The sequence below is a fragment of the Zalophus californianus genome, chromosome 1, assembly GCF_009762305.2.
Source record: "Zalophus californianus isolate mZalCal1 chromosome 1, mZalCal1.pri.v2, whole genome shotgun sequence".
In the NCBI taxonomy this organism is placed as follows: domain Eukaryota; kingdom Metazoa; phylum Chordata; class Mammalia; order Carnivora; family Otariidae; genus Zalophus; species Zalophus californianus.
The window spans coordinates 212405964-212432137 of record NC_045595.1 but is presented as its reverse complement, the minus strand read 5'-3'; the positions used below and the strand labels follow the sequence as shown (position 1 = coordinate 212432137).

Genomic DNA, 26174 nt, shown 5'->3' with positions numbered 1-26174 from the left:
GTTTTGCCTGCCCCTCTCGGTGTGCTTGCTCAGCACCGGGCAGGACCTATCTGTTCTCTTATAAAAGGAGCGTCTATGTTCCCAAGACTCTTACGTGAAGTTTCTGAAAAGGTTTGCTTACCTTACTTACTAATTAAAGGCAAGTCACATTTTTCCCCTGCCCGGTCTCTGCAGTCTTACCACCAATGGCCTCTTGATAGCCACATCCAGGTCGGGTTACACAGATGCCCGTGATAATGCTGTGTGCTGTGATGATTGAGTCGACAAGGCTGAGTGACTTGGTGGAAGTATTTCCTGATTGGTAGAACCTGTTGGCAGCCTGCTTACCATCACGCTGGCTTTTATAATGAAAAAGGAAAATATTTCTGCTTTTAATGATGGCGGCCCCAGAAATGGTGAGTAAAGTGGGTGGGGGAGAGACGATGCTTCTGAGAGAGGATTTCTCAACGTTTCTCAGTGTTGTGAAACCGACCGACGACGGCCTGGTTGGGAAGGGACTTCCATGCCTAGGTTCAAGGTTTCAGGAAGCATTTTACCACTTGTTCTTATTCTGATCATAAATATTTAAGCTGCGTAATTTGCCACATGCTGATAGTACGCGGCAAGTATCAGCAGGAATCAAAAGCAAAAATCCGGATGTGAATTTACTAGTTTTCTAAGATACTTTTCAGAGCCACTTTTGAGATGGAAATGAAATAAATATTTTTAGTGCATAACTCTCGCTTCAATTTTCCTAAGACCACGTGAAGCAACACGAAGAGAGAGTTTGTGTTAAAAGGCTTAATAGTTTCTTGTTGAATCTCAAACATTACAACCAGTAAACAGAAATTGAAAATGGGTGATTTAAGTATCTATGTTTCTATGCCTGTTGGAACCTACTTTGAAGAAGCAGGTTCCCAGAGAACTCATGCCTGACTGATACCTGGGAGGGTGAGCTGGGATTTAGTTGGGAACATTCCGCCATTTCCTTGCTCACTCCGCCCCTCTTAGAGTTACAGGAATGATTTCCAGAGGCTTCTGACCTCTCTGGCTTTGCGATGGGTGGAATTCTCTTGGAGGAAACAGAGCCCCAGTGTAGCTGGTGCAAGCTGGTGCATAGCTGGTCCCCAGCTGCTCCTCCCTTTGCTGTGTGGGGGACTGGGCACCCAGAGGGCACGGATACTTTCATCCTTAACTAGGTCATGCCCGCGAGAGCCAGGGAAGGGCTGTGTTTACAGAAAACTACACATACTGTGGGTGAGTGTCTGTCCCCTCCCTGGTGCCATCTACATTTTTTGGGCGTGGACATTGTGTGAGTATGAAAAACTTCTTATGGTTATGATAGGTGTCCTATCATATGTGTCCTATGCATGTGTAGGCAAAGGGTTGAGTTTCCGTGGGACAAAGAACAACGGCAAAAAAGAGAAGGAAAGTGCTTTGAAAGTGATTTATCTTCTGAAAAATAAAGGTACAGTAATTTCTAAATCGTAAAAGGGCGTATCTCTAAAGATTGCTAGTCAACTGATTTTAAGATTGGTAGGAATACACAGTGAGAAAGTCATTATTTTAGCAGAATTCAGTTCATAGTTTTTCGTTAACTCCGGAAGTTTCTCTGTTACCTGCTGTGGCTCAGAAAACAAAAAACAAAAACAAAAAAAAAACGCGTTCTCGCTGGACACATACTTTTGATTAACGGGTACTGAATGTGCTTTATGTGGATTGTTGGATTTCAAAGATTTAACATGACAAAGATGCGTTGGACACTACAACTGTAAATAAGGGAGCAAACGCTTTCTGTTCTTCCTGGTGAAGGAGGTGGAGCCAAACCTCAGAGGTCCTGAAATAGTCACCATGGGGGAGACTGACCCACCTGCCGCGGAAGCCCCCTTCTCCTTCAGATCACTTTTTGGACTTGACGATTTGAAAATAAGTCCTGTTGCACCAGGTAAGTGGAACCAGGTGTGATTTCTGGGGACATCCTCACCAGGATTTCTCACACCCACAAGCTGGATGCTTGCACTTCCTTGGGTTTATAGAACCCTGGAGAGGGGGGCATTAGAGAGGGGCATCCTCTTGTTCAGCCCCTTGCCAACTCCTGGAGACAGAAGCTTGCATTCCCTGGATGGAGGTTTTCAGAAATTGAGGCTCCCTTTGCCCCTGGGAATGAGGGGTCAGGTCCTGCCAGAAGATCTCCGAGCCCCCCAGAAAGTCCTGAGAACCAATGTTCATCAGCTCTTCTGGGAAACTTAGAGTAAGCTGGGCATTGCTGAAGGTATTTGATGCCTAGAATAAAATCCAACAGCAGGAGACAAGAGTTGCTCTGAGCAACAAGGAGAGTTGGTTTTGTAAATAGGTCTCAAATGCAGGACTTGGAACAGTGAGCCGGAATGCTGACCCCTGGGGCCAGCACGGGGGTTGCCTGGGGGCTCTGGCTGAGGTTCCAGAAAGCATGGAGCGGGGGCCGCCCTAATGATTCCTTTTAAACCCTCTGGACAATTGAGGTTGGGGGGTGGTAGAGAATACGGGAGGCGGGAGGACAGGTTCCAAGAAAAGGCAAGGATACATAATTTAAAAATACAACGCAAAAAAATGAACATAAATATATATTTAAGAAATACCCTGCTATCACCTGACCCCCAAGATTTACCTGGTTTTTATGTTTGCCTTCATTCTCTTTCTGTCCTTGCCCATAAGTACGCATTCAAGCACACTGTAGGTATAGACGGGTGTTTCCCCATGTGCTGCTTGGTTTTTATGTATGCCTTTTGTTTATAACATCACAACATTCCATCAAGTAGATGTGTAATTTACATAGTTCTTCAAATCCTCATTTGTCATACAATTGTTTCTAATATTTTTATAGTACAGATAAGATGAGCTTGAATGACGCTATACGTATTCACCTCTGCTAATTTTGCTTATTTCCTCATGATTAATTCCTAGCAGTGGGAATTCAGTAGTGCTTTAAATAAATAAGCAATGTATTGTTCATTATAGTAATTTAGAAAACGCAGTTAATCAAAAAGAGTTTTAAAAATTACCCACAATTTTACCATTACTCAGAGATAACCTTATTTGTGCTTTAGTATTGGATTTCTTGCCTTTTTCTGATCTACACACCTGTATTTTCCTTTGGAAGTGGCATATTCTATTTTGAAGCTTTTTTTCCCCCCCAAATGAAACAATATCATGTTCTTCTTTCCATGGCATTAAATAATTAAATGTTCTTTAGGGGTTGGCAAACTATAGCTCATGGACCAAATGTGGCCCACTCCTTGGTTTTATAAATAAAGTTTTATTGGAACACAGACACATCCATTTATTCACCTATTGTCTATGGCTGCCTTAATGCCACAGTAGAGTTGAGCAGTTGCAACAGAGACTATATGGCTCATAAAGTTTAAAATATTTACTAACTGGTCCTTTACAGAGGAGGTTTGCCAACTCCCTTTCCCCATCATGGAACTAACTCTATACATGTGTTCTATCACCAGTTTCTTCTGATGGGCGTTCAGGCTGCTTCCCGCGCATCAGTATTACATATGCCACCTCTCTAAGTGTCCATATAGGTAGAAATTTATGTACATCAATGATGGCATCTTCAGATAAATTCTTGAAAGTGGTTTTACTAGGTCAAAAATTCCATTTTTAAGCCTTCTGGTTCGTATTTCCAATTTGACTCTCAAAAAGTTTATACAACGTATACTCCTCTTGACTATAAGTGGAGGTCCATTTCCTTTCACTTTGGGCTGCAGTGGCGATGCTACAACAGCAATCATAATAAATATTGTGAGGTTGATATATAGTTACATTTGATTTACAGTTTTTCAAATTCCCAGAGAGGTTGGAGGTTTTTTCGTGCTGGTTGATCATTTGCATTTCTTTTTTGGGAAGCTGCTAGGCATTTTGCTTTTTATTCCAGGCATGCTCTCAAAGACAGAACAAGGAGGGGGAGTGGGGCCATGGTAGTGCCCACAGGGCACCATGGCAGCTGAGCTGTAAAGGGGCAAATGTGAACGAGACAAAGGTTCTAATTGAGCAGCAATCTTGGAATCTATAATTAGGATGAATTTCCTAAATCTAACTCTTAGACACAGAGCAACTGGAAATGATAAGAGGTCATTCTTGGGGTTCCTGCTGATTTTTAAAGTGTAAGTGGAGTGTGGGCTCTCGGTAAGGGGGAGTTATTAATTTGGTGCAAGCTTCTGGGGGTGGGAAAGGCTGGAAAGAAGAGTCTGCTCTGTAAACTCAAGACCACTAATTGGTTGCCCTGGAAGGAACTGGTCTCCCATGCTGAGATAAAACAACCTCCATTATCATGATGTCATGCATCCATTCCATTGACTGATACAGTTGACCCTTGAACAACACAGGGGTGGGAGTAGTTTGCTGACTCCCCACCTAGCCAAAAATCTACTTATAACTCTTGGCTCCCCCAAAACTTAACAACTAATAGCCTACTATTGACCAGAAGCCTTCCTGATCACGTAAACACTCACTTAACAAGTATCTTGTGTGTTACACGTATTATACAGCGTGTTCGTACCATAAAGTCAGCTAGAGGAAAGAACGTGTTATCAGGAAAATCTTAAGGAAGAGAAAATACATTTGAGGTACGGTATTATAAAAAATCCGCGTGTAAGTGGACCCGCACGGTTCAAACCTGCGTTGTTCAAGGGTCAACTCTATTTATCAAGGACTGCTGCACACCGGGTGTTGGTCTAGGCTCTGAGAACACAGCTGCAGAGCAAATTGCCTGCTCAATGTGGCCAAGACAAAGAGCTTGCCCTCTGCCTCCCCCTCCTCGTTCTACATCCTTCAGGCCACGGACTGCGTGCCTTTCCTTAGTCTCCCTAACTTCTCCCTTTTCCCTCTTCCTCGTTCCTTCTCTTACTCTTCTTCTCCTTCTCTCCCACCCTCCCCCCCATTTTTGTCTTCAAATTCTTTCTTCTTTAAGGAGCCCTGAATGATATTGGCCATTTTATAAGCACACCCTTTATTGCCAGAGGGTGAAGCTGTGGGTTTCCAAAGACAGGCCAGGGGAGATTTCGGGAGGCTTTCTGTGGGAGCCCTCTCAGCTCAACATCTCTAAGCCTAGGGTGTGAGAGGGAGGGACATCGTGTCCTGAGTAACCGTGTGCTGGGAAGAAGGCTGTCTGCCCTTCCTACACTCCCACCTTCCCTGGGGACAGGGAAGTTGTCCCCTGTGGGGACAACTCTGGCATAGGTGTATTTTCAGGATTGATGAGACAGCTTGCATGAAGGGGCCTGTTCTCCTTGGAGTAAATGTGCTGATGGAAATTCTCCTGGTTGCCCAGAGATGCTTGTACTTTGGGGCATTGTGACGCTTATATAGGGCATCCTCTTTCTCATCCAATCTGTCTGGTTCTTTCGGCAAGAACTGGGTCAGGTCTGGGGTTTACCCTACGTGCAACCGAACAAATCAGCCTGCCCAGTTTGCTGGATGTTGGCAGGAGACAGGAGACTCCCGGGTCAGACACGGAGGACGTTGTTACTCGTGGAACAAGCAGCACATGCATCCTGTTCGGGTCAGTTACCCATGCCCGCCAAGCCCCACGAGTCAGTTACCCATGCCCGCCAAGCCCCACGGAGGTGGTGCGGAACAGCCCAGGGATACTCTGCAGGCCCAGGGGGTCTGCATCACACGAAGGAACCCAGAACCAAGGCAACTCAAATCTTTTATAATGGAGTGCAAGCAGACCTGCACACACTTTGTCCCAAAGGAAGACATTGTATTTGTTAAGCCAGACAATAAGTAAACCTGCTCCTTGCTCTAGAGAGAGACATCATCTCTATCTTCTAAGGCTGCTTGCTCTGCCAGCATCCTCAGGGAGACAGTCTGGGACGAGGCTGTTGGTGTCACCATGCACCAGACTCACGGAGAATGGGCTGCTACATCATCTGGTGACTCCCTCAGGGGCCCCAGCCCTCCCTCTCCTCAGAGTACCCTGTTTGGGTTTTACGTGTCACCGCCCTCTGTGGGGAAGCGTTTCTGGGGACCTGGGCTCCGCTTCCCTCCTCTACCAGTTTCCTAGGGCGGCGGAGACAAAGGACGACAAACTAAGTGGCTTAGAACAACACAGGTCCATTGTCTCATGGTTCTGGAGACCAGAAGACTGAAGCCCAGGGGCCGGCAGGGCTGTGTTCTCGCTAAAGCCTGCGGGAAACCCTTCCTCGCCTCTCCCCAGCTTCTGGTGTTTGCTGATGATCTTTGGGGTTCCTTGGCCTGTAGGTTCATCACCCCCATTTTCCCATGGTGTCCTGTGTCTCTTCACACCATTCCCTTCTATGCATGTCTGTGTCTGGCTTCAACTGTCCCCTTTTTAAAGGACACCAGTCCGATGAGATTAGACCCACCGATGGCTTTGTTCTAATTTGATGGCCTCTGTAAAAACTCCATTTCCAAATAAGATGATATTCTGGGGTCCAAACTTCAACATTCTGAGGGGTGGGGCGGGACACAGTTCGGTCAGTAGCACCAGCCCCTAACCCGGCGTGGACACAAGTGGGTCAGGGGTGGAGCGCATGGGGCTGAGCCTCTGGAGCACGTGTCCCCGGAGGGGTGGCCTTTGGTCTCACTACGGCGACTTTCTTTGGGCCAAAACATTCTCTGCTTTGAGGGGAGAGAGGATGGGTAGCTCAATTTTGAGTTTTATTTTATTCAAATCCGCTGCTCTGTGGCTCTTTGCTCTTCCCCCACCTTCTCGGTTTCCAGACGCAGATGCGGTTGCGGCACAGTTGCTGTCCCTGCTCCCACTGAAGTTCTTTCCCATCATTGTCGTTGGGATCATTGCCTTGATATTAGCACTGGCCATCGGTCTGGGCGGTGAGTACGATTCATTATTTAGTGGGCTCTCGAATGCCTGTCCAGGCGTTTAAACTTTGATGAGCTCCCCGCTCACACCGGCGGGGTGCTGCCACCCAGCCTTAATCACTGGAGGCAAACGTCTTTTGGGCTTGCTGACTTTGAGTTTTCTTTGCCTGCATGAATGTAGGGCCAGCCTGGGGCCCAGGAGGGGCTGCTGGCCGTGCACGGGGCTTTGTCACCAAGGAACCTGCCCAGTTAGAAGTACTGAAAGGCAGCTGATGAAATAGGATTCTGCGGGTGGGAGGGGGTGAGGGGCCGGGAGAACACAAGGAGGCCATTCATGCAAGGCCAAGCCTACCTGCTATTTTAAAAAGAAGGTTCATGTGGCTTTTGAGAAAGTGAGTCATTTGGATGGACTCTGATAGGGAACAATATCTCTTCTTCTCTTTCAAATGACTGGCCCACCTGCTCAGCTGTGTGGTCCCTGGTCCCTTCTCTTCTTGCCCAGGGTCGGAGACAATAGGAGGTAGGCTGGGGGCCGAGTCGTCCTCACTCTGGAACTCCTTGCTCAGCTGGCTTAGCCAGTCGGCCCACAGCCATGCATTTTCTTTCTTGACCTTGAGCCCCAGACCTGTGGCTCAAGGCCACGGTGAGACAAAGTGGGGTGCCGCAGCCCCACCCTCTGGAATTTGGAACAGAAACTGGGCTGAGGGAAACAGGCTGCAATTTCAATGCAGGTTTCGTTATTGATGGCCAAGCTCAAGGTCCCGTGGCCAGTGGATGGTTGTTAGTGTCGTCCACTGAAGAAGCCAGCCCTTCCTTGACGCCCTTGTCCCCTCCTTTCCTCAGTCCACTTCGATTGTTCTGGAAAGTACAGGTGTCGCTCATCTTTTAAGTGTATCGACCTGACGGCTCGATGTGATGGGGTCTCAGACTGCAGAGACGGGGAGGATGAGTACCGGTGTGGTAAGGCCAGGCTCCTCACGGTGGAGGACAGCCCGACCCTGACCTTGCCCATCCGTGCAGTGGGCCCAGACCCATGCCGCTCTCAACGCACATCCTTACCTGTGACCCACCTGCCACGCGTCCCCAGGGGAGACTGAGCTGGGAGCACGGGGCGGGGGAGGACTGTTACATGGGGTCCAATTTCAGTTGGGGGAGAACACACATACCACCTCAGGGGGTCCAGGCGGTAAGAACGGCCCCTGCTCTGCAGGGTGGGGGTGCTGCGGGCGAGGGGCAGGACAGATTCAGCAGAGCAGGGAGCTGAGCTGGCTGCGGAGCGATCTCTGCCCGCGGGCTCAGGCTCGGCGGGCCGCTCACACCCTGACCGTCCTGTGCACCGGGCAGTCCGCGTGAGCGGCCAGAACGCAGTGCTCCAGGTGTTCACAGCCGCGGCGTGGAGAACCATGTGCTCTGACGATTGGAGAGGCCTCCATGCTAACGTCGCCTGTGCCCAGCTGGGCTTTCCAAGGTAACGTAAAGAACATTTCCTGCTGATGGTAAAGCATTTGATCGTGGTGACAATGGGGAGAGAGAGAGCCACCTCTTAGCGGGGCATTTACGGGGTGCGGCTGCTCACCGTCATGCCGCATCCCCACGGCAACCTTGATGTCATCCTCGCGCCCCAGGTGGGCACACCAAGCCCCCGCCTGCTAAGCGGCTTGATCAGTCACACGGGAAGGGGCACGTTTGGGGGTGTCTCATGGTCCGGACAGGACCCCGGATGCACACAGGAAATAGAGAACTTCTGAGCCGCCAGCTGCTCAGGCCATAGCCAGAGGGTGGCTACGTGGCCCCCATGCGCCGGGTGCCGGTGGCCCCACGGATGTGTGCGCACACTTCCCAGGAGCCCCAAAGACCCAAGTTTGAAAAGCCAGCCATTTAGGGAAAACACAATCACTTCAAACAGTGGTTTGGCAACACGTAGGAGGGACAGCGCTGGGAGTGGGGTCTTCACTTTCCAGCGTTTGGTTTTGTCTACGTGACGTTTTGTGCCGAGGGGACACATTTCTCTCCTCCTCTCTCCCGGCCCCTCCTCTGACCCCCGGCCCTGCTGTCCTCTGTGGCCTCCCACCACGGCACCCCAACCCCCTTTGCTCCTGGCCCCCGGGGTTCAAAGCGGGTAGACTCTCTGAGTTCCCAGGCTCCTGGGTGTTTGCACCTGAATCCCCATGTCCTCAGCCCAGTTCCCCGACTTGGGCATTAAAGCCGGAAACTGCTTGGAATCCAGGGAGCCTCAATTTTTAGATCTGGTGCATCATTCTCTCAGCTCCTTTCTTCAGTGCCCGTGACACCCCAATGTCCCCCAGCCTGTGTCCCTGAGACCGCCTCCTTCTCACCTGTGACAACCTGGATTCAGGAATTCAGGCAGTTCAGCCCTGTGACAACAGCCAAACCACCCACACAGATGCCTCCCAGGATTATGTAGACTTCACCCCTCGCAGACAGGGAGGAGGGGCCTCACACCCCATGCGCACACACACCACACGCACATGCACAGACAACACGCACATGCCACACACATGCACACGCCACACATGCACACACACGTGCGGACACACATGCACACGCCACGCGTGCACACGCCACACATGCACACGCACACCACACACGCACACCACACACACGTGCACATGCACACCACACCACATGCACACACACATGCACACACCACACTGCAAACACGCACACCACGCACGTGCACACGCACACACACCACATGCACACCACACCACATACACACACACCACATGTACACGCACCACATGCACACACACATGGGCACACAGCACCCACACACCCCATGTACACATACCACACACACCACACACATGCACACCACACAGACACACCACACATGCACATACACCACGTGCACAGACACACCACATGTGCACACACACCACACGTACACGCACCACATACACATGCACAGACAACATGCACACACCACACACACACACACCACATGTGCACCACATGCACACACCACATGCATACAGCACACGCACACCCCATGTACACACACCACACACCACACGCACACAACACAGACACACCACACACGCACATACACCACGTGCACACACACACCACACGTGCACACACGCACACAAACATACACCGTGAATGCCACCCACCACATAAACACACACAAGCATTCACATACGTTACATCATATACCACATCGTACACATGCATCACACACATACCACATCAGACACAAGTATACACACAACACACCACATCATACACATACTACATACCACACTGCACACATATCACACACTACATTACTCATATGTACACAAACACACCACATTACACAAACACTAAGTCACACACATGCACACTCACATGCCTCATGCAGACACACGCGCGCGCACACACACACACCACCACCACCACCACCACCACCACCACCGCAAACAGCTGAAAGCTTCCCCGGGCACTTCTGTTCCCTATGGAGGCCCTTTCTTGGACTCACTGGGGGCGCCCCTACTCTTCCTGGCTCCCCTCCCTCTCCCTCCTGGAGTGCCATCCCTTCCTCTGGACGCCCAGGCCCCCGTCTACGGTGCAGAAGGGCCCGGATCCCTGTGCGCCCAGCCACGCTGACATGGTCCCTCTTAGCTTGGCGTGTGCCCTCAGGGGGAGTCCAGCCGACATGGTTTTCCCAGACCGCCCCTCAGCGCGGCCGCCTTCCTTCCCTAGGAACCCGTTCTTCCCTTCTGTACCAGTGCTTCAAGTCCAAGATTTACTTCTGTAGCCTTTTTGCTTTTTCTTCCCACTTCTCTCCTTAAAGCCCTTCTTTGATCTTCTCTGCTCGGCGGTACCCCATGTCAGCTATCTGGATGACAGCAAAGGGATTACTATCAAGCCGGGTTGCCTGGGTTCGAATCCCTGTGTCCTCAGCCCAGTTCCCTGACTCAGCCTCCAAAACGGGGACAGTAGTAGCACCTGCTTTGAAGGGCGGTGCGAGGTTCGCGTCGGACTGAGCCTGGAACACAAGAACGCCCCGGGGGAGCTGGTGGCTGGGGTGGTTACGACCACCTGGAGGCTGGGCCATTTATGGGGATCCCGGGGTGGCCCTCGGGGCCGCCGTGCATCTCACAGCTCTCCGGCTCATCAGCTTGTCACCTGGTGCCTGCCCTATCGGCGGTTGAGCCGTCCCGGGAGGGCTGCGAGGGTCATTGCTCTCCAAACTCAAACTCGACTGCACTTTGTATTCTACATCTAGTCCCCCCCTGTCCCCCGCCATGGCATTTCCGTAACCACATGCAATCCTGTGTGATAAACGGGTGTGTTAGGGAGTGAAGCGAGCCAGCTGCCTCATGTTTTGTTCATTCCATGAGAAAAGGGGAGGATGCCCTTTCATTTACTACCCCTCATCTCATAACTCCTTAAACACTTGATTTTTTTTTTAAAGATCACGTCTTCTTTATTGTTGTTCTCCAGAAGACCCGTTTCCTGACACTTTGCACACTTGCCGAGGGGCCCTGAGCCTTTTCCTTCGGTGTCCATCTCTCCCCGATGGGCACCCGCCCCAGCTCTGGCTTTCATTCTGTGTCCATCTCTCCCCGATGGGCACCTGCCCCAGCTCTGGCTTTTTCATTCTCCCTCACCTATTCCTCTTGGATTCCCAGCATCCCCACTCTGGTCCCGCCTGAAAATACTCCGCCTAGTTCCGTGTTCTGCTCTCTCTGGGGCTTGCTTCAGGCCAAGCAAAGGTCAGTTCAGCCAGATGCGTCAAGGGGGGCTACTTAGCTACATCAGGAAGTGGGCTCCCTGGCGCATGCCCAGAGCCTGCCATGGGTGGAGGGGCCGTGGGGTGGGGGCCAGATGGGTCCATGGTCCCAGACAATGCAAGATCTAGAATGCCTTCCTAAGCCAGCGGAGGAAGCTGTTGATGGTTGGGGGAGGGAATGACAGCCCCCCAGTACGATACGTGTAGTTATTCTGACACGAACACTGGTTGGTTTGAAGCCCAGAGTGAATTCACACTTCAGGTCTGCGTTTCCAATGTACTTGCAGCTACGTGAGTTCAGACACCCTCAGGGTGGACTTGCTTGAGGAGCAGCTCCAGGGGGACTTTGCGTCCATCAATCACCTCTTGCCCGATGACAAAGTGAGCGCTCTGCACCACTCCGTGTATGTGAGGTGAGCGGCCAGGCGGTGCCGCGGTCCGCACTGCGTCACCTGCTGGCTCTGTTGAGCTGTGCACGGCCCCACGAGGACCCAAGCGACTTGAGAGTGTGTCTCCAAATGCAAGGTGGGGGCTTGGCCGCCTCAGTTAGACTGGGTGGAGGGAGCACTGGTTGGGGTGCAAGAACGCAGCCCAGAACAGGCGAACATGGCCCGACAGAGAGGGGGAAGAGGGTGGTAAGCAGTGCTGCATGGGTCGTGCTGTTCTCATTGTGGGCCCCAGGGGTGTGTGCGGAAAAGGGCAGAGGGACAAGGAAACTGGAAAGAACGAGATTAAGAAAGACACGTAGCCTCTGTCTACAGAGTACTTTAACATTTACAATTCCTATTCCATGTTTCCCCCAGCAAATCGTGAGAAAAGTAAAAGGAGGTGCCCGTAAATGATGGTGCCCACAGCCTAGTGTGTCCCCTGCCTCTGCAGTCAGGCATCCCCATGTGCTCCTCCTGGCACTTTGGGCCAAATCCCAGGAGCGTGTTCTCTGCTCTGGGAAACAACAGCTTGTCAGCCTGTCCATCACATAATTGATAGTCACCGCAGACTTTGTGGGGACAGCTCATCTCTTAAGTCCTAAAACCTCCGTCTAGTGACCCCCCCCCCTTTTTCGTGCATGATTGCGTGAGCGGCCTGGGGCTCTAAAGGCAGGGAAAGTCACAAAGGGACACAGGTGGATTCTAAGAAAAGCACATTCCCTGCCCCCCCCCCGCCCCCCGTGCAAGGGCGAGCACGTGTCCTTTCTGGGGCAATCACAGCTCTGCTCTGGGGAGGAGCGTGATCCAGGCTGCAAGGACACCTGCCATGCTGTCCGAAGGGCCCTCTGTGTCCTCCAGGGGCCAGCGAAGAAGCCTGGGCTAAAGCTGACCTGCAAACGGTGCCAGTGATGTTTATGCCACAGCCCTCCTCCTGCCTCCCCCATAACTGGCTCTACAAAGCTCAGAGGCACTCAGCCACCTGCCACACGCACAATACTTCACTGTAGCCAAATGTTTCGGAATGGGTGACCTCACACGCATGTGGTTTTTTTTTTTTTTTGATATGGACAAAAATTGCAATCTGTATTAAACAGCAGGGAAATAGAGTTCATTTTTCTTTTATCCCAAGATTAAGTTGAAAAAAAGTGCTCATTTCCCTGACCGTAAACCTCCTCTTTTGCTCCTTAGGGAGGGGTGTGCCTCGGGTCGTGTGGTTACCTTGAAGTGTGCAGGTAAGAGATTTCGCGTGGCAGAGAGAAATGGAAACACGCGCGCGCTCACAGACTCCGGTCTCCCTCGCCTCCTCAGACTGCTCGGGGTCCCCCCGTCCTAGGTGCCAGGTGGGAACCCTGCAGACCCCACCTGATGGAGGAGGAGAGCAGCGTCAGTCTGTCTCATCCATTAGCGGGCTGGGGGGCGGGGGGTGGGGAGGCAGCCTGGAGCAACTTCTCTGCCGCAGACAGGACCGTGGTCCGTGACGCCCTGTCACTCGGCGGTGGCTCCAGCAGCCTGACTCACTGTCACTTTCTCCTTCCCACTCCCCCTTCCCACCTCAAGGAAAAGTGTGCCCAGGCTGGTCAGTGCCCCAGGCTCCCTGCCCCATGGCAGGCGCCCCTGGCAGAGGGAGGGTTCACACTGCAGGGGTGGGGTCTGGAGAAGTCAGGCAGGTGCACCGTAGCCCTGCATGACTGAGGAGAGGGCTGCAGAAGGTTCCCGTGCTCCTGGTGAGTGGTGGTCATACGGCGGTCATAGGCGTCGTGGGGAGGGGCGCTGCCAGCACCAGACCTTCCCACTGCGCCCTACGTCTGCTCCCACCCCCGCCCCCTCCGGCTCTCTTTCTGGGCTGTGAGCTCTGCAAGGACAGCAGGCTGTCAGGGGGGATGGTCTGTGGGTGTGACAGCAGGTTCCCCAGAAAGGTCTGTGGGATCGACCCCCAGCCCTTGTTCTCTCTCTGCAGTCTGCGGTCTGAGAATGGGCTACAGCTCACGCATCGTGGGTGGAAACGTGTCCTCGCTCATGCAGTGGCCGTGGCAGGCCAGCCTTCAGTTCCAGGGCTATCACCTGTGCGGGGGCTCTGTCATTACCCCCGTGTGGATTGTCACTGCCGCGCACTGCGTCTATGAGTGAGTGCTTGTCGCCCGCAGACCCCATCTAGACGGGGCCGTGTTAGGATGGGGAAGATTCCAGTGGTCAGCAGCAGGCCCAGAAAGTGGGCAAACCGACCGGATGGTCACAAAGTAATGTCCAGTGAAGTGGACCCATCACTGTCCCTGCTGGCTGTGACTGGTGACGCTGAGCTCATTCTAAGGATTTCAGACCTGCCTCTCTTACGGAGAAGGTAGAAAGCTTTGGGCAGAAGCTTCCTTGCAGGAGGGAAACGGCCGACCTCCCTCTAGAAACTTACAGGGGAGCATGCTGTGGCCAAGAGACTGAGAGGTGGCCCCGGCCGGGTGGGCACCGGCCTCCCAGGCAGGGTCTCGGGGGAGGTGAGCACGGGCGAAAAAAAAAAAAACCACAGGAGGACTTCCAAACCCCAGAGGTCAATTCTCCACTTTTGTTTTTGTTTTGGCTGCTGTCTGATGGAGAATGGGCCCCGACAGACCCCTCAGATGCTGAGAAGTCTGGAGGCGAAGGCATCGAGGCCTGCCTGGGGAATGCACGGGGTGCTCCTGCTTCAACTCTCCGCCTTCTCATTTCAGCCTGTACCTCCCCAAGTCCTGGACAATCCAGGTGGGGCTGGTTTCCCTTTTGGACAGTCCAGCCCCTTCCCATCTGGTGGAAAAAATCATCTACCACAGCAAGTACAAACCCAAGAGGCTGGGCAACGACATCGCCCTCATGAAGCTGGCCGGGCCGCTCACCTTCAGCGGTAGGTCTGGGTTTCCTGCTGCTCTGTTGCTTTCAGTTCTTTCAAGAGAATTTGTAATCACCCCTTGATGCCTTTTTTATGACGCTGCTTTGCAATCCTTGGCTAGACAATTCCAGGAGTTGACTCATTTCCCTGCTGGCCATGGTTGATTATCTTTTCTCATTAAAGTTGTGATTTTCCTGGTTCTTGGTATAACGAGTAATTTTCGACAGCATTCTGGACATCGGGCTGTCACGTTAGGTGACGCCGGGTCCATATACCTCTTCAACTTCTGCAGGTGGTCACCCTGTTCGCTGTGTGTGACTGGCCTACTTTTGTGGGCTGTGCCTCTGATGATGTTTGATTTTAGAGACCCTGTGGTTCTACTTTGGTCAACTCGGTTCGTCTGGTGCCACTGGGGTTCCCACGGGTGCCATTTTCTTCCCGTTGTTGCCGGCTGGAGATGAAAGGGACTTCCCCCAGGCCAGGCCACAGGTGCCTCGAGGTGGTGGAAGGGGGTTGCTGGCCCTGTGGGGTTAAAGAGCTCTTCCCAGAGCTTCTTGAGGTGAGGTGCACCTGCCCGGTGTCTTGGTCATGGCTTATAAAGAGGGCCACTTAACAGGTCAGTCAGCTGGGGATCGTCCCCGTGGCCACGTCTTTACTGGGCATCTTCAGCTCCCTGAACTACTCAGAAACAGTCTCTCCCCGCTAGCTGCTGCATCCGGCAGACCAAGTGTCTCCCTGGGAAATACCTAGTCCTAACCTCTGAAAGTTTCAAGAATACCAGAACACACAGGATAGAGCTTCCAAACATTTTGCAGATGCAGACAAAGGATTACGAACCTACTCTTAAATAAATTAAAGCCCCCTTTGCCTTCCCCGGCATATAGCCGCACGGGTCCCCAGAGGAACATCGAACAAGGCCCCTGATGCCACGGAACCGTGGCCCGGGACCAGTGCGTTCATCACACCGCACATCTCATGTTCTATGTGTAATGCTCTGAAACTAACATTTCCGGAGAAGCAAAGAGAAATTGTAATGGTGGCGTTCGTTTATCGTTAATGATACTTGGTTATAAAAAATGAGGTGCCAACATCTGCTCTTTGATAAAAATTAGCGAATGCTCTTACCACTTCTCTGCCTTTCCATTACCGTCCCATGCGGAAAGGCTTAGCGCATCTCAGAGTGTCTTCACGAGACAGCCTCATGGCAGCCGTGACACTGTCTCTGCTGGAGGGTATATGTGACACAGCCCACGGGGACAGGCAAGTGTCTTGCCTCCAGGTGTGCCAGGAGGGACCAGAGTAGCCATGGAGGGATGTTTCGTAAGGCAGTGTGCCCATGGTCCAGACCAGGAGTGGGCAGGTTAGGGCCCCAGGACCCAGTCGGACTTGTTGCCTGTTTTTGTGAATAAAGTTCTGGTGGGACACGACCAGATCCGTTTGTGTACCACTGCCTGTGGCTGGCTGCTTTCAGGCCACGGGGGCAGACCACGCGGCCCCCCACAGAACCTCGTGTATTTACTAATTGGCCCTTCACAGAAAATATGCCACCCCTGGTCCAGACCCACTCACAGTGCCACAGGTTAGGATCTGGAGGGGGAGGATCCCTGTGCTGAGCTGGCAGCTTTTAGACCAACCAAAGGCTTGACCTTTCTTTGGGAGAGTGGACACTGGGGAGAGTCATTGTTTTCTTGGACTAGTGCTTCAACTGAGTTCGAGGTTGCTGTCTCCCCTTGCAACAGAGATGATCCAGCCCGTCTGCCTGCCCAACTCCGAAGAAAACTTTCCTGATGGAAAAATGTGCTGGACGTCAGGATGGGGGGCCACAGAGGATGGAGGTCAGTCACCTGAAATCGAGATTCTGAGCCCAGGGAGCCCAGAGCCACGAGGCCCAGCGTGGACGCCCACCATGACACGCTGCCCCCCGTGTCACAGTGTGGCATCCCCGTGGGAGACCCACGAGTCCCAGGCAGGGGGTACGGGTCAGCTGCTGGACACACGCTCTCGGCAGAGCGGTTGTGGGTCAGAGTCATGGTTCCGCTTATCTTGGGGAAACTGCAGACGTTGTCAGGGAGAAATAAATGAAAAGGAGGACTAGGGACACTCCTTGTTGGGGAGATGTTCACCAAATCATCAGGCGGTTCCCCCCCATCCTCGCCACCATGCTAGCAGAGTACATAAGGAGCCCATAGAGAACCCTTCCCAAGGGTTATTCAGGAGGCAGACATCTGTACCTGGTGATGAATTTTCATCTTGCGTGCTTTGGAAGATGTGCTCTTTCATTAGAGGAAGCAGATGTATGGAAACTTACTGCTATAATCGTAACGGTAATAGTCATCTTAATGAGAACAGCGCATGCCAATGGAACCCAGCCCATCCTTCCATCGGGGTGGGGCACACCTGTGCTCATCACTCATAGGTTTTCCACCAATTCCTTTCCTTCGGGTAGAAAATGTAAGAGTTCCTTGGCGGGGGTGGGGGGAGGGGGACTGTTGTAACAAAGCTCCATAAACGGAGAGGCTTAACCAGCAGAGACTCATTCTCTCCCAGCTCTGGAGACCAGAAGTCTGAGATCAAAGTGTCACAGGGCCGGTTCCTTCTGGAGGCTCTGAGGGTGAAGAACTTACCTTGGCCTCTCCTCCAGCTTCTGGTGGCTCCAGCCATCCTGGGCATCCCTTGGCTTGTAGACACATCACTCCAGTCTCTGCCCCATCTTCTTGTGCCCCCCCTGCCCCGAGTCTCAAATCTCGCTCCCCTTTCTCTTATAAGGACACCGGTCTTTGGACTTAAAGGCCATCCTAAATCCAGGATGATCTCATCTTGAGATTCTTACCTTAATTACATCAGCAAAGACCCTACTCCAAATAAGGGCACATTGTAAGGTTGCAGGTGAACATGATTTTGGGGGGTGCAATTCACCCCAATACAGGAAGTTCAGAATTTTCCTCCTGAGGCTTATTAGTTGAGCCTAACCCCCCTCCCGCCCCAAACGTCCAAGGCACATGGGGCTTACCCAGATCTACAGGGTTTGTTCTCTTCCCCCGGGCAGGGTCTCATCCCCGCGGCTTGCCACGTTCTCTTGCCTATATGGGAAGCTTCCTCCACAGACACGTTGAGCTCCGTTTCACCACGTACCAGGTGCTGAGCCGGATGTCTCCAGGCCGTCTGCGCCTCACAGCAGCCCCTCGGTGGGGAATTATCTTCATGGCCATCTTGAGGGCGAGGAGCCTGGGGCTGAGGGGAGCTGAGTGCCTGGCCTGGGCTCACACGACCAGGTGGTGGGAGGTCGGGGTTTCCACGTCCACACTCCCCCCACAGCCCTAGTCACATTGTTTCTCCAGGACTTGTGGCGTCAGAACATTAGTTCATTATTTTACCAGATCCTGTGGGACGAGTAGGGAGAGATACCACTCTCAGCCAACCTCTGGCCAGTGGGCCCCAGGCAAGTGGGGTATGGGTGGATTGGAGAAGCCCGTGCAGAAAACAGGATGCAGCTCACACTCAGAGAACTCTTCGAATGTGGCCTCGAGGAGTGTAGACCCGCACCCCACCTGCTGATATGTGCTAGAGACACGGGAATAGGGCCGTGCCCTGCTTTCAGCCTATAAAACATAAAGATACCCGGTTTACAAACAGGTTAAGTTAGAGGTGTGGATCCCTTTGGGTCAATGGTGGGGCTGACCCAACGGCAGATGTATCAGTTCCTGTTGCTGTTGCAGCAAGACCAGACTCATTGGTTTCAACCCCAGGAAGGTATTATCTTCGGTTCCGGAGGTCAGGAGTCATCCATCTCCACGGGCTGGAATCCATGTGTTGGAAGGGCTGGTCCCTCCTGGAGGCTCCGAAGGAGAGTCTGTTTCCTGGCCTTTTCTAGGTTTCTGGCGACTGCCTGCTGGTTCGTGGCCCCGCCTCCGTCCTCACAGTGGGCCAGGCAGTGTCCCCCGCCCCCCCGGCTCCCCCCCCATATCACATCTTCACCTCTGATGCTTGCGGTTCCATTTAGAGCCCACCCAGGTAGCCCAGGCCCGTGTCCCCATCTCGGGGCCCTTCTGCCGGGGAAAGTGACACAGACAAAGGTTCCCGGATTGGGAAGTGGACACCTTTGGGAGGACACATTTCTGCTGACCACACGAATGTTCTGCCTGCAAACTTCACGGGCACGGGCCTCAGTTTCCCTTTTGTAACCTGGATTGTTCTGAGGCCCGAACGGGCCGGTGTGGGTCAAGCGCTTGGCCCAGGATGGACCCTGGGGAGGTCCATGCTGGTTACTGCTGCCCAGCCTCCTCCTGCTTTGGCCACTTCAGGGGAGTGCGTGGCCCTGATGGGAAGCAATGGGCTGCCCGGCCCGCTCATCAGGAAGCTCGCCACAGACCACGCGCCGGCCACCTCCAGGAGCGGCCTTCTCTGCCACGGGAGTGTGGTGGCGTGGCCCCCGCCCCTGCCCCGGTGCATGCCCTGAATTCCCAGCAGGGCCCCTCAGGCATGTACTGCCTTCCCTCTGACACAGGTGATGGCTCCCCGGTCCTCAGCCACGCAGCTGTGCCTTTAATCTCCAACAAGATCTGCAACCACCGCGATGTGTACGGCGGCATCATCTCTCCCTCCATGCTCTGCGCCGGCTACTTGAAGGGCGGAGTGGACAGCTGTCAGGTAGGGGCCCTTGGTGGCCTCTGGGGGCCACCGCGGCAGGGGAGGCTCTGGACGGTGACCCAGCCTGTGGGACAGGCCACTGCAGGCATTGCCCTGGGACTGACTGAAAAGCAAATTTACAGGGTGTGGGGAAGATGTTTGCTCAAGATAGCACTCCCTTGCCTGGCCACCAGCCGAGTTTACCCGGCGCTCCCATTCCGCCTGGGTGCTGGCGGCGGGAGGAGTCTGCAGGGTGCCCCCCGCCCCAGCCCTGGTTCTCAGAGTTTGCAGGGGCTGCAGGCGGGTGGGCACTGGTGCATCTGGCCTCCAGAGCCACAGTGAGTGCGACTCCAACACTGTGGGGGTCCAGCCCTGGCCGGGCAGACCCTCCCTCTAGAGCGCTCCGCGGGCTGTGTGCAGCCGCCTCCACCTTCATGGGTTCAGTGCCTCTAGAATCTGGCAGGGAGACAGCTGGGGGAGACCGTCCCTGGGGGGCCAAGGACCCCACTGTTGGGAGTGCCAGCATCAGTTCTCGGAGGCTGGGCGCGTGAGCGTGGAGGCAGCCTTGCCCTGAGTTTTGTGATGAGAAGGGGGGGGATCCTGGTGCTGAGACCAGGGACACCCCCTACAGTGCTATTTCCTCACCAACCAGGGAGACAGCGGAGGGCCGCTGGTGTGTCAGGAAAGGAGAGTGTGGAAGTTGGTGGGCGCAACGAGCTTTGGCATCGGCTGTGCCGATGTGAACAAGCCCGGGGTCTACACGCGCATCACCTCCTTCCTGGACTGGATTCACGAGCAGATGGAGGTGGGTGCAGCTCACGCTGGTCCCCGTCATTCGCCTCCAGCGTCCTTTCCTGTGGCCCCAAGGCTGCTAGGCAGGGTCAGGTGCGACACTGAGGGGTCGGTCTGGCAAGCAGTGCCCTGTGGCCTCTGGGTGTTGGACGTAAGCACGGCTAGTCCCACAGGCAAGGCTAGGCGTGGGGGTGGTCCTGGGCGGTGGGTGCACACAAGGGCAGCCACAGGATGCAAAGGACAGACTTTCTCCACCAAGTGGGGAAAAGAAAAGGGGTGAACGACGCGGAGGCCCTGGGGAGGGGGTGGGTCCGATGGGCGTGAGTAGAGGGTGGGCAGGGTGCAGACAGTGGGGGAGGGTGTGAACCTGCAGGCCCCCAGTGCCCACTGAAGAATCTGGACCTTGCTAAGAGCCAGGGATGGGCCGGAGGGTCTCTGATCTCAGGGGGCCGGGGCAGCTCTGGGCTTTGGGGGAGCCTCCCTGAAGGGGGTTGCCACAGGAGGGAGACAGGTCAGGGAGGCCGGCTTCCAGGACCAGGGCAGGCAGGAGAAGGGAATGCCACAGGCAGCCAGGAGGGACAGCCACCCCTGGGGTGGCAGGCCGGAGGGGCAGCGGGGCCTGGCCACCCAGGAGCCTCAGCAGCACAGCCTTCTACCTTGTGGATACCCAGCAAGTATTTGCTGACTTCATCTCCGATGCTGAGCCCCCGTCACGCCTTGGACAAGTTTCAAAGAACTTGGGTTTTGCCTTTTTGTTTTTAAAATTAAGGCCAAATTTATGCAACAGGAAATTAACCATTTTAAAGTGGACAATCAGTAGCCTAACATCTTTCACGGTGCTTTATAGCCAGCAACTGGACGCTTTGGTGCTCCCTGTTCAGAACCGTTTTCGCAACCTCATTAAGCAGTCACCCCCCCCACCCCCCCTCCCCCACCAGTCTCTGGCAAGCAGTAATCTGCTCCTGTCCCTAGATCAAAGACCTTTTAAAATGTTCCTTTCAATTGGAAACAATTGGCTAAAAAAGACATCAAACACCTCATGTGTCTTGGGTGTTACTTTCCACTTCCTCTGGGAATTTTTGCTTTGAAGGAAAAGCTGCATCATGGTTGCCCTTTTCCAGGCTGAGGCCTGGTTTGGCTTGTAGTCTTGCTGAGCCGCCATACTGTGCATCCTCTGCGACCTCGAATAGTTTCTACCCTCAGCGCCGCTCCCGGCAGAGCAATGCTAGAAGACACGCCTTTTCCAGAAATGCCTGTTGACACTCCTTTTGTGAGCCAGCACACCGGCCCAGTGAGCCTCACAAGGGACACGTAACACTCTTAAGCACAAAATGCAGCCCAAACTCATCCACCTCTTTGGAAGCAAGAGAACAGATGTTTGCAAGAGCAGCACCCCCTCCCCACCCCCTCCGGCTGCAGTGGCCTTGATGACCGTGAGTGGGACCCCAAGGTGCAGATGATCGCGGGGCTGTGGGGGATGGAGGGCGGGAAAGGGGGAGTCACCCACAGAGCCACTGAGGTGCTCCCACCACGCAGCCCCGCTCAGGGACAGACGGTCCACGGGACCAAGCTAGTTGTCATGAAAGTCAAGTTTGAAACAGATGTGGGTCCAGGAAACCAGCTCCCCGTCTTCAAGCTGTGGAGGAGGGCCGGGGCCTGGCGGGGTCAAGTTTCCAACGTCCCCCTGGGAGCCTTCTAACAACAACGGTGCTGGGTGATGTCTTGCCCTGTTTCCCTCAGCACTGGCCTGGGTGGCAGGTCCTGGGGCTGTCCCCATATTACAGGGGAGGACACGTTCGTAAAAGCCCTGCAGCTGGTGACAGCAGACTGTGACTCCAGCCTCGCACCTGCTGCACAGCCGATCCCCACTGTGGGCCTGCACCGGAGCCTCCCTGGCTGCCTGTGTACCTGACGATTCCCAGGACACTTCTCCAGAGGGTCTGATCAGGGGATGTGGGGTGAGGGCCCTGGCGATTCTGATGCACGGGGTCTTCAAGGGAAGACACTTTGCCGAAATACCGTTGGGAGCCCTGTGGCTCCCTGGGAGGGCTTAAAAAGAGCTTCCACCCCCTCCCCCCACCTGGATCCATGCTCCCCTGCCCCGATGAGCACGTGCACGAGTGCTGGACGGATGGCGGCTGGATGGCCCCCTGGAGGCCTGAGACATCTTCGTCACCAGCTGCCTCGGTCTGTCCACTGGGGGCCAGTATGAGAGCTGCCCTTTAGCAAGTCTCTTCAGGTGTCCCGGGGAGGGGCGAGGATCCAGAAGAGGCTTCCCTTCCCGTGGGAGGTTTTCCAGGGGTCTGCATTTTCAGTTGTTTCTCTGAGTACGCCCACGGACCTTCCAAGGGCCCACACGGGTCGAGGGGCCTTGGCCCGGTCATGAGCTGATGGGACTGCCTGCTGCGTCATCTCTGCCTTCATCCACTGTGCTCTGTATGAGGGCTTAAAACAAACCTGTTCTGACTCAAACCGGGACTCAGGACCATGACATGACGGCTGGAAAGGCCATGTGGCAACTAGGGAAAGTGCCCCAGGTCAGGGACAGCCGATGCGGAGGCAGGTGCTGGTGGGAGTGCTGTCTCACACGCCCCGGGGCCCGCCAGCAGAGGCCACCTTTGTCCCCACGCACGGTGGGGACCAGCCCACGCTCACCCGTGGCAAAATGCAAGTGCCCACTCCATCTCAGTGTGGGAGGCCGGCTTGAAGTGCAAAAGAAGGTAACGACTGTGTTTTCATTTCTAGAGGGACCTGAAAACCTGAACAGAAGGGGACAGGTGGCCACCTTGACTTCCTGCCGTGATGGAGACCCCCTGTCCTTCCACGGGTCCCTGGGCAGAAACTTGCAATGGGAGCGCGAGCCTTCGGTGCTCTTCTTTCTGGCCCCATCCGCAGAGCCGAAGGAAGGAGCACCTTTCTGTCCCTCCACCTCTAGAGCAACCGGCTTCCGGCTTCCAGCACCTCGACAAGCCGCCAGGGGCGTTGGGCGAACATGGCCTGATGCTCCTTGGTGACCTTCGCTGAGAACAGATGTGGGAACTCCTTCGTGGTGTGACTTTGTCCCACTTGGTTTTCTCTGCCCCTGGACACAGGCAAATCCCATACAAACAACGCAAGTACTCAGTAAGGACTCGAGGCCCAGAGCCACAGGGGGCCAGTGTCACTGCACGTTTTTATCCCTAGGCGCTGGAAGCAACCCAGACTTCTTACTTCCAAGGGCCCTTTTCGCGTGTGGGAGCTTAATCTACAGTGATTAGTCATAAGGTTTACCTCTAGTCTTTCTTTGTAGCATTTGGTGCTTGGTGCATTATTTGTCTCTTGCTTCCCGGGGACATGTGCTCCCATAAGGCCTCCGTCAGAGCTTGTCTGAATGAACCCTGACCGCTCGTGTACATTGCAATCCTGAGCTAAACTGGAGAGCCTTGATTACTTTGATCTCCTCAACATACATTGTGGGTTTTGCACTTTTCTGTCGGAACAGCTTTCTTTTCTTTTTTAAAGGTTTTAAGTGTTTATTTAACAGAAGGAGAGAGCGAGAGAGAGCGAGCATGAACGGGCGGAGAGGCAGTGGGAGAGGGAGAAGCAGGCTCCCCGCAGAGCAGGGAGCCCGATGCGGGGCTCGATCCCAGGACCCTGGGATCATGACCCGAGCCAAAGGCAGACGCTTCACCCACTGAGCCACCCAGGCGCTTCCTGGAACAGGTTTCTCAGCAGATCAGAGTTACACCAAAAGACTCAGGAGCAGAGTAAGATGAGAAGGTGCTGGACTGAGGCAGGACCACCTAACCCCGCACAGGGGTGCCGAAGGCACGGTGGACAGTCACGTGTCATCAAGAGGCCAGAGTCTTCCCTGCATCTCTGCATGGCCTTGTTACCCTACCACGCACCTGCAATGTTAGAGACCCCTCCCGGTTACCCACACAGCCTCTGTGGCCCCCAGGCACACACATAACAGGGAAGAGCTGCTCGTAGGCAATCCCTGTCCAGACGCACTTTACCACAGATGAAGTTATCACATATGAATCTGTCGCCTTGCCCTGAGGCGGCCCTAGGAAAGCTGACGAGTTTCCAAGAGCGAGCAGGTGCCCGGGGAGGGAGAGGCTGCGGGGAGCCTCCCGGCGTGTCCGAGACGGGGATGCCCAGGGAGAGAGGGAGCGCCGAGGCAGGCTGGCTGCTCAGCAATCACCCTAATTACTATTGAATTTTGTTAGGAAATATTTGCTGTCTTACAGTCTTTCAAAAGGTCTTGAGTAATGCTAACGGCAGGCAATGAATCAGCGTGTACGTGCGCCTGGCACAGCTCTACCGCACTTCCTGTGTGCACCGTTTTATCGTCACAACAACCCTCTGAGGCAGGAGTTCTCACTAGTCCCGTCCCGCGGATAAGGAAACTGAGGTGTGAGTGGGAGTGATGTTCCCAAGCCCACGTGCCAGGCCAGTGGGGCATGTGCTGGGTTTGTACCAGGCACATCGTACCAGCAGGAATTAATGCAATTGCCATCTGCAAAGCCACGCTCATTAGCATTTGAGTCTAAAGAGACTTGGCCCCACCCGTTTGAACTCACTGGAGACATATCAGTCATTCAAAGTCACGGTAGACTGCTCCACCCCTAGAAATGTTTGGTCCTCATGAGGCCTTTGCTGGCTCCAGAGCAGGTCCATGGGTGGAGCTCTTCCCATTTGGCTCCTTTCTTCTGTGGCTACAGCTTCACATCCACGTGATGCCCGACAGCCAGGTTAGAGTGGGAGCCAGGAGACAAAGTCCTGGGTGGGGCACTGCTGACCTGTAGCCAGAGAAACAGCCCGGAGAACATGCCACAGGGCAGGTGGGCTGCTTCCCCTGGTGGCTTGACCCGCAGAAGCAAGTGCAGGGCATGCATGTCGTGGGTTAGTAAATGAGGAGAGCCCTCACCTGCACCGGGACGTCCAGGACAGTGCCATGGGGATGGCTCCTTCTCTTTTAGGTGCTTTTGTGTTTGACATGGCTAGATTTTAACATTTTAAAAAGCATGATGGAAGGCCTAACAATATGCAGAATGTTTGGAAAAACGAGTGCTATAAACCGATCAACAACTTAAATGCCAAGTTGGCCACCAAAACTGTGAACACTTGCTTCCCTCTTCTAAGAGGAGGGGTTCTGGATCCGAGGATGTTCCCAGAAGTCTGATTTCTCCATCTCGCACATGGAGAATCTGCCCACAGTGGTGCAGGAAACCCAAGTAAGGGGTGGGTGTGCAAACCTTCACCCCGTCACAGAGACCAGCCCTGGACCCAGTGCTAGTCAAGGAAGTTCCAGGTATGGGCGCGGTTGCCAGGGCCTCCATGCCCAAGGGCTGGCTTGACTGCAAGATGTCCACAAGGGCAACCCCGAGGTTGGCATGCATGTGTGAGGACCACACCCTCCAGGTGGGCAGAGGCAGATTCCTGGGGCGGGGGGCAGGTGCGGGGAGGCACAGAGTCTCACCAGTGACACCAAGATGGAGTAACGACCAAGAAGAACAGACTTTCTGCTGTGTGATCTTAAATACGGGTTTCAAATCAATTACTTTAGACAAATCTACTCATTGGGCCCCCTTCTCCCCATCCCCCACCCTGAATGAAAGAAAGAGGAGCCCTCACTAAGCTAAAGCCCTGGCCGACTCAAATGCTCGTGAGCCACTTCCGGGGACACCTGTGTTTCCATCACTTGCCACTTCTGGGGTGCCGACGTGCTCTGAGTTCTCCCCCCAATTCACGGACCCACAGAGAGGTCATTCTTCAGGTTCCCATGATGCCCGGTGTATGTGTGTGTGTGCGTGTTAGTTTGTGTGTGGTTACACAAGTACGGTGACACTTACACGGCACAGAAATCACTTGTTTCTGAGCTCGTTTCTCCTTCTAAGCTGAGGGCTCTCCGAGGGCAGTGTCATCTGTCCCCGGT

The 26174-nt window shown here is 54.0% G+C and overlaps 1 protein-coding gene across 3 annotated transcripts; it reads left to right on the top strand.

Moving 5' to 3' along the window:
* Positions 1-294: 294 nt before the first annotated feature.
* On the top strand, positions 295-23713 carry TMPRSS3 (transmembrane serine protease 3). 3 transcript variants are annotated; one of them, XM_027585839.2, is made up of 13 exons: positions 295-395; positions 1792-1924; positions 6715-6825; positions 7657-7773; positions 8158-8281; positions 11842-11967; positions 13171-13214; positions 13940-14105; positions 14682-14851; positions 16576-16671; positions 19341-19483; positions 20115-20267; positions 23000-23713. In XM_027585839.2, the coding sequence occupies exons 1-13, from the start codon at positions 375-377 to the stop codon at positions 23015-23017; spliced, it is 1422 nt and encodes a 473-aa protein (XP_027441640.1). In that variant the 5' UTR covers positions 295-374; the 3' UTR covers positions 23018-23713. The 3 variants fall into 3 exon arrangements, with proteins under 3 accessions (XP_027441640.1, XP_027441641.1, XP_027441642.1); XM_027585841.2 differs by lacking the exon at positions 295-395 and adding an exon at positions 1193-1236; XM_027585840.2 differs by lacking the exon at positions 20115-20267.
* Positions 23714-26174: the final 2461 nt, after the last annotated feature.

Excerpts from the sequence above, each read along its gene's own strand:
- TMPRSS3 (XM_027585839.2), top strand. The coding sequence starts at position 375 with ATGATGGCGGCCCCAGAAATG. Across the intron at positions 14,852-16,575 it reads CGGGCCGCTCACCTTCAGCG|AGATGATCCAGCCCGTCTGC; the intron begins GTAGGTCTGGGT and ends CCCTTGCAACAG. Across the intron at positions 19,484-20,114 it reads GCGGAGTGGACAGCTGTCAG|GGAGACAGCGGAGGGCCGCT; the intron begins GTAGGGGCCCTT and ends CTCACCAACCAG.